The sequence below is a fragment of the Ailuropoda melanoleuca genome, chromosome 20 (assembly GCF_002007445.2).
Source record: "Ailuropoda melanoleuca isolate Jingjing chromosome 20, ASM200744v2, whole genome shotgun sequence".
Taxonomy (NCBI): domain Eukaryota; kingdom Metazoa; phylum Chordata; class Mammalia; order Carnivora; family Ursidae; genus Ailuropoda; species Ailuropoda melanoleuca.
The window spans coordinates 16,150,841-16,163,616 of NC_048237.1; the positions used below are offsets into that span (position 1 = coordinate 16,150,841).

General features: G+C 35.7%; 1 protein-coding gene across 1 annotated transcript in view; it reads right to left on the minus strand.

Annotated features, from left to right (window-relative positions):
* Positions 1–12,776, minus strand: part of SEC23A (Sec23 homolog A, COPII coat complex component) — a 56,333-nt gene that overhangs the window by 25,203 nt on the left and 18,354 nt on the right. Inside the window, exons 11-14 of the mRNA XM_002916452.4 lie at positions 10,494–10,574; positions 8,873–8,962; positions 7,598–7,704; positions 1,835–1,988 (exon numbers count right to left, since the gene is read on the minus strand). Coding sequence (XP_002916498.1) covers positions 1,835–1,988; positions 7,598–7,704; positions 8,873–8,962; positions 10,494–10,574 — 432 coding nt within the window. The remainder of the gene's footprint in view (positions 1–1,834; positions 1,989–7,597; positions 7,705–8,872; positions 8,963–10,493; positions 10,575–12,776) is intronic.

Here is a 12,776-nt window from a genome sequence, read left to right on the forward strand (position 1 = left end):
CCCACAGTCCTGCAACAGAGTCCCACATCAGGCTCCCTGCAGAGAGAGAGCTTCTCCCTCTGCCTCTGCCTCTCTCTCTTTCTCTCTGTCTTTCATGAATAAATAAATAAAATCTTTAAAAGAAAAAAAAAAACAGACACAGTCTGAGAAACTGGAAAGGTTCCATTTTAAACCAATACAGTAAGTGAATGCATTGATAGCATGTCACATTATGCTGAAGAGGTTTATGCAATCAGCTGAGAAATAGCAGCTTCTGTATTCAGGCTGATGAGTCAAAAGGTTTCACTAACGTCGTGTCAAACTGCCAAATGATAATGAGATTCAAGAAAATGTTTCCGCTATGCTAAACTAGCAAGGGTCAAAATATACTTAATATTTTATCTTCCTATCTAGAAACAATGGTTCACCTTGGAGGAACTGAACTGGCATTTGTAATGATGGTGTTCAATCAGGGGCTGACCTTATGAGAGGTTTTACACCTCTTCTTGTGAAAGGACAACCTGATGTAGATCACTGCTTTTATCATAGAGAGGTTAGTATAAGAACACTTGAAGGTAAAGTTAAAAAAAAAAGTCCTAGATGATGCTACAAAAATGACTAATTTTACTAAACAAAGACTAGTTCACTCAAGAATGTTTTAAAAACTACATGAAAATCTAAACAAAGAACGCAAAACCTCCTGTTAAAAAAAGAAATCTGATAGCTTAGCAGAGAGAGTTCTCAACAGGGTGTTTGACTAAAATAACAGGCCACAGTTTGCTGACTAAATAAGGAGCATTAAGAATAGAATTTAATTGGGGCACTTCATTTTGAGGGGCTCCTGGGTGGCTCAGTCGGTTTAGCGTCTGCCTTCCGCTCAGGTCATGATAATCAGGGTCCTGGGATCAAGCCCGCACCAGGCTCCCTGCTCAGTGGGGAGTCTGCTTCTCCCTCTCCCTCTGTCTGCTTGTTCTCTCTCACCCTCACTCTCTCCCCCTCTCTCAAATAAATAAATAAATAAATCTAAAAAAAAAAAAAAAAGAACAGAACTTAATTAAGCATTCTAGGTCAAAATATAAGTATAGGGTTCCTGCCATATTAAAATCCCAAGTAAATCAGCATTATCAATAATTTTACTAACACACTGAACATAATAAATTTTACTAACACACATTTTAATATATAGATCCAGATAATCAAGACTTACCTACCTACATTTTTGTATGTTAATGTGTATAATTCTTTTTTTTTTTTTTTAAGATTTTATTTATTTATTTGACAAAGAGAGAGACAGCCAGCGAGAGAGGGAACACAAGCAGGGAGAGTGGGAGAGGAAGAAACAGGCTCCTAGCAGAGAAGCCTGATGTGGGGCTCGATCCCATAACGCCGGGATCACGTCCTGAGCCTGAGCCGAAGGCAGACGCTTAACCGCTGTGCCACCCAGGCGCCCCAATGTATATAATTCTTGTATCACAATTGGATCTTCTCTTAAATAAAAACAGAAAACTAAAACCATAGCAATGAAAAAAATATGCATACAAAAATACTAAAAAAAAATTTACAATAATTTAGGCTTAAATTTGCAACAACGTAACACCAGCCCACCCCCAAGAAAATAATAGGTTACTTAAGTGTTCATCTTTCATTTTTTAGGAAAAAAGGTATTTTAGTTTACTGGAAGAGATAAATGTACTATTCATTACTATGCCTTTCTCAGCAACTTGAATAGGAATCTCTCATACAGTCTTTCAGTTAAACTGTTAAGTACGTTGAAAGAGATACTAAACAAAAGCAACAAATACTTACAACAAACAAAAGCACACAGATTGAGAAAAGTGCAATGTTTACTTCTTACCAGTCGAATAAGCTGTCTATCTAGCCATCTAAGCACATCTGGTCCTTCCTCTGTTTCTGCTCTATAGATTGCCAGCCGGGCCATAAGAATGGCAGCTGCCTCCTGGTCAAAAGACGCAGCAATGTTCTGGATTTGAGTTTGAGCATCTGCCCAGCTAAAGGCAAGAAGAAAGCATAGAGATGCTGCTAAATTATTAAAGTCACAATATCATAGTTGGCTATCACACAGGTTTAAATTAAAATGATGCAGAAAATTACTTCAATATTTGAAAATTCCAACATTACCTAGAAAATTAGCATTTTTAAAATCACTAATAGCAGTTTCAGTATAGCATTATTTTTCAGAATATATCCAAACCTAATAAAGTCCTCTAAAGTAACTGTAAAGACAGATCTCCACACACATTCCTTAAAACATTAAGATTTCTACAAGTAAAAAAACAGCACAAGTATATGTATCTGTGTGCATGTGCACACAGATACACAAGTCTCTGTATCAGACTTTCAAATTTTATTTCTTCAATTTTCTAAAAGCAGAAATATGGAAAGACAACAAAAATAAAAGTTTTCCCCCACCTAAATAATTCTCACTCACCAACCTGGAAAATGAACAAAATTATCAAAAAATGTTTTCTCATTTGGTCTTTAATTCAATTATTAATGATATAAAGATATAATTAAAGTTTCTATGTATACTTCTTTCTCTATGCTAATACACTGACTAAAACTAATCAAAAGTTAGTAAATGAAAATTTTAGTTTAAGGGACTAATTTGCTATTATGTATAAAAAAAGCAGTAATTTATTAAATTCACATGTTCTAGAAATCCAATCCAGTCAAACTGATCCTGGGTAGACACAGCCAACAGTTTTCATTTGTCTGTTAGTTTAATGTTTCACAGAATTTTGTAATACTTCAGCTGATTCTAATTCTAAAGTACCTCACTTTAAGCAAGTCTGGCAATTCTTAAGGACTTTTGAAAAGCTAGATCACTTTTGCATGACTCAAAGATAAAAGAAGCGATCGCCAGAAAATTTAAGCAGCAACATTTTCAAAATTCTTCCTTCTTCCTCTGTTTTTAATACTTTTCAAGTAGACAATTTTTTAATATTTCCCAGATGACTAGGAACCATTAAGTATCTCAGTCTAGTGAAACAGACAAGAAGCAGAAAAGAATGAGAATGAGTTAAAAAAGAACTAATAATTTTGAAATTATTTTTTAATGCAACTTGAACACTTAGTGGTTATACTAATAGTTTAATTATTTTTTAAATTTTAATTTAAAACACTCAAAGAACTAAAAACAAAATTCTCTAAATCAGTATTTTCCCAACTTAGATGACCATGATATTCACTTGCTTATATAGGTGACATTTTAACTACATTGACAAGTAAGCACATGCATATTTACTAATTAAAACTTACTTAGCTGTACCTTAAAAATTATGCCCTTAAAATCAAGTTTAAAGAGTTTACTCACATGGTAAAATCTGTCTTCTGCATTTCTGATATCCCCTCCTCACTGTAACTTACAACTAGTTTCAAACCAAACTTTCCAAATGAAAGGGTTTTTTTTGTTTTGTTTTTAAGAAATATATGGTATTTTTTTTAAAGATTGTATTTATTTATTTGGCAGACTGAGAGAGAGCACAAGCAGGGGGAGTGGCAGGAAGAGGGAGAGGGAGAAACAGGCTCCCCACTGAGCAGGGAGCCAAACGAGGGGCTTGATCCCAGAACCCCAGGATCATGACCTGAGCTGAAGGCAGACGCTTGACCGGCTGAGTCACCAAGGGACCCCTCAAAGTTATTTCCTATACAAAAAACAGGATAACTTTTGACCATATCTCAGGAACCTGACTCCTTTATTTTCACATGGCTTATTTACTTAAATACACTTGCCTAGGCCCCTAAAATCATATTCCTATTTTTAAAAAAAAGTAACCACTGATTATTGAAAAATGGTCAGGATAAGTTTATCTGAAAAGACGGGTGCTTTGGTGAGACATAGTAACACAAGGGGCACCAAAACACACATAATATCTATCTTTACAAAAACCTCATAAATTCTGTGCAAGTTGAAAATACGTAAACCCATGAAATTCCTCACAAGAAAGCCCCCGCTCTCTTAAAAAATTACTTTTTATTGTTTTCTTTCAAGTTTTTGTTTAAATTCCAGTTACTTAACATACAGTGTAATATTAGTTTTAAGAGTAGAATTTAGTGATTCATCACTTACATGTAACACCCAGTGCTAAACAAGTGCCCACCTTAATGCCCATCACCCATTTAGCCCATTCCCTGCCCACCTTTCCTCCAACAACCCTGTTTGTACTCCATAGTTAAGAATGTGTTTTAGGGGTGCGTGGGAAGCTCAGTTAAACATCAGACTCTTGATTTCAGCTCAGGTCTTGATCTCAGGGCCATGAGATGAGTTCAAAGCCCTGACATGGAACGTACTTTAAAAAAAAAAAAAAGTCCGTTTTATGGTTTGCCTCTCCCCCTTTTTTCCCCTATCCTCATCTGTTTCATTTCTTAAATTCCATATGAGTGAAATCATATGGTATTTGTCTTTCTCTGACTTATTTCATTTACCATAATACACTCCAGCTCTACCCACATCATTGCAAATGACAAGATTTCATTCTTTTTGATGGCTGAGTGATATTCCATTATATATATTCCATTATATATATATATATATATATAACTTCTTTATCCATTCATCAGTCAATGGACATTTGGGCTCTTTCAATAGTTTGGCTATTGTTGATAATGCTGCTATAAACATTGGGGTGCATGTGCCCCTTGGAATCAATATTTTTGTATCCTTTGGGTAAATACCTAGTAACACAATTGCTGGGTTATAGGGTAGTCCTGTTCTTAACTTTTTTAGGAACCTCCATACTGTTTTCCAGAGTAGCTGCACCCGTTTGCATTCCCGCCAACAGTGTAAGAGGGTTCCCCTTTCTCAACATCCTCGTCAATATCTGTGTTGTTAATTTTAGCCATTCTCACAGGTGTGAGGTGATATCTCACTGTAGTTTTGATTTGCATTTCCCTGATGAGTGATGTTGAGCATCTTTTCATGTGTCTGTTAGCCATCTGGATGTCTTCTTTGGAAAAACATCTACTCATGTCTTCTGCCCATTTCTTAACTGGATTATTACCTAACTTTTAAAAACTTTTCACTTTAAGAATATTTTAAACAGAGGCACCTGGGTGGCTCAGTCAGTTAAGCGGCCAGCTCTTGATTTCGGCTGAAGTCATGATCTCAGGGTCCTGGCATCAAGCCCTGAGTTGAGCTCTGAGCTAAGTGGGGAGTCTGCTTGAGGATTCTCTTTCCCCCTGCTCCTCCCCCCATTTGTGTACATGCTCTCTCAAATAAATAAATAAATCTTTTCAAAAAATGTATTTGAAATATAAAAACTATGACTAGAGGGGTGTCTGGGCAGTCGCTTAACCACCTTGACTCTAGGATTCGGCGCAGGTCATGATCTCAGGACTGTGAGATGGAGCTCTGCGTCCAGCTCCAAGCTCAGTGCAGACTCTGCTCGACATTCTCTCTCCCTCTGTCTCTCCCGCTCATGCCATCTCTCTTTCTCTCAAATAAACAAATAAATATTTTTTAAAAATCTATGACTAGAATAAATTCCTATATATCCATCATCTAGATTTATCAATTGTTAGCATTTTAACACATTTGCTTTATCATTCTGTCTTCTTTTATACACATACTTTTTCCTTTGCTAAATTTCTTGCATAAGTTAGATATTATGACCCTCTCCTTTGAAAACTTCAGTGAATATCTCTTAAGAACAAGAAAATTACCCTATATTCTTATATAGCCTTAACTGTCAAATTCATGAAATTAAACACGATATAACATTATCCTATATTTGAATCATATTCAAATTTCTCCAATTGTCTCCATGGTGTCCTCTATAGCAAAATTTTTCCTGGCACAGGATTTTACCCAGAATCACATATTGGCTTTAGTCATAACACCTCTTCAGTTTCCTGTAATCTGGACTGGTTACTAATGCTTTCTTGCCTTCCAAGACATTTTTGACAAGTCTAAGTCAGTAGCTTTATAAAATATTCCTCAACTTGGTATGTCCAGTTGTTTCCTTAAATGTTTTCCATGTCCAATTTAAGTTGCACATGCATGTGCACAGACATGTGTGCTCCTGTGTGTGTGTGTTGAGGGGGCATAAATAACTGGACACGTTTGCCAAGAACCAAAACTTTCAAGTTTCTGATCTGAAATATGAACAAATCCAAGTGATTGCTCAGTCATTTGGCATTTTTAGTTCAAATGAATAATGTATTCCCTTGACATTGGTCCAGGATTTAAAGTCAAAGCAAGGTAACAGAGTCGGACAATAAATCTATGTACAATCCTTTGCTAAGCAATACACCATCTAACCAACTAATATTCAATTCAAGCATAAGGCTAATGTCCATGACTCACCAAAACAATCTCATGGTTTTCAGGAATGAAGCCAGAGTTTAAATATAGTTCAATGAAATGAGAGCTTCGATGCTTTCTGTGTCCGTTTTCTAGCCCGTGCTTAAATTAGGTAAGTTTATACTAATCAACTCTCTTTTGCCTTATTCAGAGAATAAATCATTTAGATAAGAACAAGAAAAGGCATCTGGAATGCCTTATCACTCCCTTTTGGGAACCGTAACTACCTTACGAATTGTAGGACATGACTTTGTTACATAAAATACTACTTTATAATATTAACTGTTAAGAGACTTTCACCTTTTGTGGTTTCAACCAGTGCTATAGAAAGTGTGGTATACAGGGGCGCCTGGGTGGCACAGCGGTTAAGCGTCTGCCTTCGGCTCAGGGTGTGATCCCGGCGTTACGGGATCGAGCCCCACATCAGTCCTCCGCTATGAGCCTGCTTCTTCCTCTCCCACTCCCCCTGCTTGTTGTTCCCTCTCTCGCTGGCTGTCTCTACCTCTGTCAAATAAATAAATAAAATCTTTAAAAAAAAAAAAAAAGAAAGTTTGGTGTACAAACCCAGTGCCAGTTTGCCATGAGGTGAGAACAGAAACTGAAAATGTTTAGAAATTTTTAAGCGATTTTAAAAAATAATTTTTTGTCTAATAAATCTAATGATAAAAACAGGGATTTGTATTTTGAATTTTTTAAGTTTCATTTCCTAGTAATTCATTTTTATTGTATTTAATAAAAGTACTAATTTCCCTTCACTACAGGAAGTTTGAGGACTGGCCTGTTCCACGTCATATAGCAGACCAAACATGTTCAAGTCCTTTGCATTCCATAGCCTGCTCCAAAAATCCCCAAAGGAGACAATGAATAAAGGTTTGGAAAATGAATTAAATGACTAATAAAAACTTGAAAAAAACACGTAATGATAATGATAGCTAAGAACTTTATCATCAATTGAAAAGTAATGCTATTATTATGCTATATTATGATGTATGTATGTACATATTATTATTGCCTATTATAGGATAATGTTTATTAGTTTTTCTCCACCTCTCAGAGGAATATGGTAAGTAAAAGAATATTTTGAAGAATGTGTCTTAGGAGTCATTTTTTAAATTACTTTCAGTTCCTAACAATGAATGTTCTAGCCAATAAGGTGGATTAGAAAGAAATAAAATGCTGTTAGTCATAAATGTTCACTTTCAAGTTAGAGATGTTGCGCGAAACAGAAACCCAGTTTGGAAACATGACTCAGAATACTTTTGATATGTAAATTAAACCTTTAACAAATAAACTTACTTCCTAGCTATGGTGGTCACTCGGATGCGTCTCTGCCCACTTGAATGCTGATACTGAGTCACAAACTGGATTGCACCACGCCCTCCTTGAGGAATTGGAGCATTATGCTATGTAAAAATAAGAGTAAAAACTAAGCAAAATCTATTACAGTGTTATCATACAGTTTCCCTAACACTAATGAAATTCATTCTATAATCGATTAGAAGGATGCTTGATTTCAGTGCATACCAAACACTGTGATTTGCCATATAAAAGACAAATGGATCTGGGAAGGGGAAAAATAATGAAGCATGAAGAGAAGTGAGTCCAGCTAGGATATCAATTTCAAGTAATATATAATCAGAGGGATGTGAAAGAACAAAATGAAGGGAGAAGTGTAAAGAAATTAACACAAAGGCATAGTAAGGCAATTTTGCCAAATAGTAGCTGGATAAAGAGAAACTGAACCAAGTCCTTCTCCCCTCAGTATATAAGATGAAAACAGACCTTTTAGGAAGATAATCACATGATGAACAGATGATCAATGAAAAATTAATGAGAAGAGCCCAATAGTAATTTATAATAATGATCCTCAGAAAGAAATAGCAAGTGGTGAATACGAGAAACTTTCTTCCTGACCTTTGACAATAAGCATTCTTGCTTTATTTATTTATTTGGTCAGCAAAAGCCACTTCTTTTTCCACAAATTTTAATGGATAAACAAAAAAATTCCTGTACCTGTCTTAGGAAGGCTGACCATTAATATTTTGTGATTCATTTTATGCCTAATTAACTACTGGTATATAAGGCAGTAATTTGTACATTATATCATTCTTTAATATAACTTCTTCCTATACCAGAAAAAAAACACTTTTCAAATATTGAAATCTTTACCTTCTAATCTTTTTCTATGAATTTTAATATATTAAACCTTCTTGTGGGGGTTTCATATATCATTATATACCTTATGACAACTAGGAGGAGCTCAATGCCTGATTACAAAAATGCATAGCTAGAACAGAATTTGAGATTTTATTTAGCTTCAATTTTATATTAAGACAGAAAAAAGAAAACTGAGACGAAAAGCTGGGTTGCCCAATGTTGGGCATTTGCAGGTTTCCCTAACATCTCTTTCTATTATAGTTTATCCTCTCACCAAGGAGTTTAACCTTGAGAAACAGAAAATGACAAACAAAAATTCCAAAACAGATTAAGTTTCAAGTCATAATTACTACTGGAAAAAAATATGAAATATTTGTGACGTAAATTGAGTACTTCTAATACCAAAAGTCATACCTGATTGACAACCTCAAAATATATAGCTAAGGTTGTAGTGGGGCTAAGTCCACATATCTTCCATTGACAGGTGCCACCTGTTCCTATTTCCTGTAAAAATAGAACAGTGTGTGTGAAAGCTAGACAACACAATTTTTTAAAAGGTTTTGCTTTTAAGTAATCTCTATACCCAATGTGGGGCTCGAACTCACAACCCCAAGATCAACAGTAGCATGCTCCACAGACTGAGCCAGCCAGGCACCCCCAATCTATTACTATAATATATATTAAGGTAAAAAAGGGGAGGAAAAAACTGCAGTAAGAAAAACTGTTTCACATTTCTAATTTAGTGAATGCTAAAAGCTTAAGATTTTTAAAAGTCATAAAAGTACATTAAATAAAATTAAGCAACTCCTACACAATAAAATTATAAAATAATTCAAATTCTTACTAAGTATTGATACAAGTTCTTCATATTGTAGACTTTAAAAGTATACATCATTTTTTTTTTAATTTTTAAAGATTTTTATTTATTTGACAGAGAGAGAGCGAGCGAGCGCACAAGCAGGGGGAGCAGCAGGAAGAGGGAGAAGCAGGCTCCCCCGGTGAGCAAGGAGCCTGATGCAGGACTCCACCCCAGGACCCTGGAATCATGACCCCAGCCAAAGGCAGATGCTTAACCAACTGAGCCACCCAGGTGCCCCTAAAAGTATACATCATTTAATGATAAAAAAAAAAAAAAAGTAAACACCATTTAATGAAGTAATTACAACTAACACTATCCTTCTATCCAACTATTTGATCTGTGTAAAGAGATACTGATTGAACACATAATATGTGCACATATGAATATAGGTTTTCTACATCAGAATTCTATAATGTAAGCAGTCTGATTCCCAAAAACAATTCTTAGATATGAATTTTTACCATACAAACTGCTTAAAATTAATTTTTAAACTCTGTATTTTTAGAGATGATTACTCAGGGGCACCTGGGTGGCTCAGTTGTTAAGCATCCGCCTTCAACTCAGGGCATGATCCTGGAGTCCTGGGATCAAGCCCCACATGAGGCTCCTCCCCTGGGAGGCTGCTTCTTCCTCTCCCTCTCCCCCTGCCTGTGTTCCCTCTCTCCCTGGCTGTCTCTGTCAAATAAATAAATAAAATCTTAAAAAAAAATTAATAAAATAAAAAATAAATAAATAAAAATAAAGTGTATTATACGACCATTAGATGGGATAACAAAAGAGAAGAAATTGAAACTAAAAGCTGGCTAATTTGGTTACTTTGTTGGAAATCCTACTAACAAAAAAAAATTTCAGATTTGACTTTCAGAAGTCTCCAAATTTCTAAATCACAATTGCTGGGGTTTTTTAGACATATTGGGGCAAGGAATAACTTAGGCATAAAAAATAGAAGATTGGTGACAGTACAGAAGGTTTAAATTTAGGGATAGATGTTAAAAGGTATATGCAAAAGGGGTGACCACAAATAGATTATACCAATGGAAACTGAACCACATGCTACTGAAACGTTAGCCCACATATTAATTTTGAAAGGAATGCTATAGGCTGCCACTCCAGGTCTCTTGTTGGTCTGCCCTTTGAATTAACTACATATTTTCTTTATAGAGTAAAAGAACTTACATTTTCAGACACGCAAGGTCCTTTAGAATTGAGAGACACACAGGGTCCAATAGCTCCTGAAATCTTTATTTCCCTTGACGTCTGCAAAATAAGAATACAGTGAAAACTTCAGTGTACTCAAAGATAAGCTCAAACATACACTCAACTGTAAGTATAAAAGAATAGACATTTTTTTCCATATTTAAAACTCAAAAGTCAATGAAAACATACTAATGTTAGAAATAATGATTGGGCACTTCCAGATTGATATCTCCCAAATTTAAAATCTAGTCTTGACCTAACTTTAATACTCTAATTCCAGCTCCCCATAGGAGGTCTCCATTTGGAAACCTCACCCTCGATTCAAAATAATACCATACCAAAAATTCATACCCCCTAATCCAAAACCTTAAACACTATCTTCTCTGTTTTTTCTCCCTTAGAAAATCTGTTACCAAGATTGGTTTCTTTCCAAACTCTACTGACACCAAAATTTAAGCTATTATTACTTTCTATCAAAAGACTTAGGGAGCGCCTGGGTGGCTCAGTCTGTTGAGCATCTGCCTTGGGCTCAGGTCATGATCCCAGGGCCCTGGGATGGAGCCCCACATCGGGCTCTCTGCTCAGCAGGAAGCCTGCTTCTCCCTCTCCCTTTGCCACTCCCCCTGCTTGTGCTCACTCTTTCCATCAAATAAATAAATAAAATCTTTTAAAAAAATGGAAAGCCTAATTCACTTTTCTTGAGACTCATTATCCTGACAAACTGAATATCATGGTCAGACAAATTTTACCTGAAACAGTTCTTTAATTTACAATGGCTTCTTCTGCCTAGACATGCATCTCCAAACTACAACCAACCACATAATTAAAACTATTTCTCTTACACAAAATTTTAAATAGTTTAATTTACATAATTAAACCTATTTCCTTGCATAAAAACCATTCACTCTCCCTGGGAAGTTTCCCCAAATATACCATGCTGATTCTCACTTCTTTACCTCTCCTCAAATAGGATCCTAACTAAAATGTGTTCTCCTTAACCAATTGAAATTCTGCCATCTTTCAAAACTACCATTAAGTCACTATAAAACCATTTATCATGAAGAATAAGTTATATACTGCATACATCCATGTTTCTTCCCTAAACCTTTATAGGACTTTTATAATGTTATTTCACTCTATCACAAGTGTTAATCTTATCTTTCTATCAAAACTAAGTTTCTTTTTCTTTTTTTAAGTAGGCTTCACGCCCAAGGTGGGGCTTGAACTCATGACCCTGAGATCAAGAGCAGCATGCTCTACCAACTGAGCCAGCCAGGTGCCCAAGGCTAAGTTTCTTCTTAAGAAAACCTACGCCTTGGGGCGCCTGGGTGGCACAGCGGTTAAGAGTCTGCCTTCGGTTCAGGGCGTGATCCCAGGGCGTGATTCCAGCCTTATGGGATCCAGCCCCACATCAGGCTCTTCCGCTATGAGCCTGCTTCTTCCTCTCCCCATCCCCCTGCTTGTGTTCCCTCTCTCGCTGGCTATCTCTCTGTTGAATAAATAAATAAAATCTTTAAAAAAAAAAAAAAAAAGAAAAAAAAGAAAACCTGCGCCTTATATGTCTGTCACTTGAGATCTCTATAATTTCCTTGCTTAATGCTGGACATAGAGCAAACATTCAATAAAATAAAAAGATTAGCAAGAAATATTTAATGGAAATTCAAAATCGATATGTTTGTAATACACTTGTAACTAACACTAAGCCTTTGGTTTTTTTGTTTTGTTTAAAGATTTATTTATTTATTTTAGAGAGAGAGAGCAGAGAGGGGAAGGACAGAGGGAGATGGTGAGAGAGAATCTCGGACAGACTCCCCTCTGAGCCTTGAGCCCGACACAGGGCTTGATCCCACAACCTAAGCCAAAACCAAGAGTCGGATGCCCAACCAACTGTGCCACCCTGGTGACCCCAAGCCTTTGGATTTTTTAAATCCAAATTTGAAGTGAATGATAGAAGTGAGTAGTATCAACAACCTACCAACCATAAAACTATTACTGATTATCCAAATGGAATAGAACAGGTTTCTCTTACGTTAGAAACTAATTCCTATGATTAAAAAAATCTAGCATTAACAATAGCAAATACAACACTAAAAACATAAAGCACACTGAAGAAGAGTCAAATGAAATTTGACCTATACAGTATCTTCTTTTCTAACAATTACTTGGAAATGCTCAAATGAAATTTCATGTACATTTAATGATGACACATTTTTCTGGTAAAATCTCTAATTATGGTTTTCAATATAAAAAAATCACTACTTT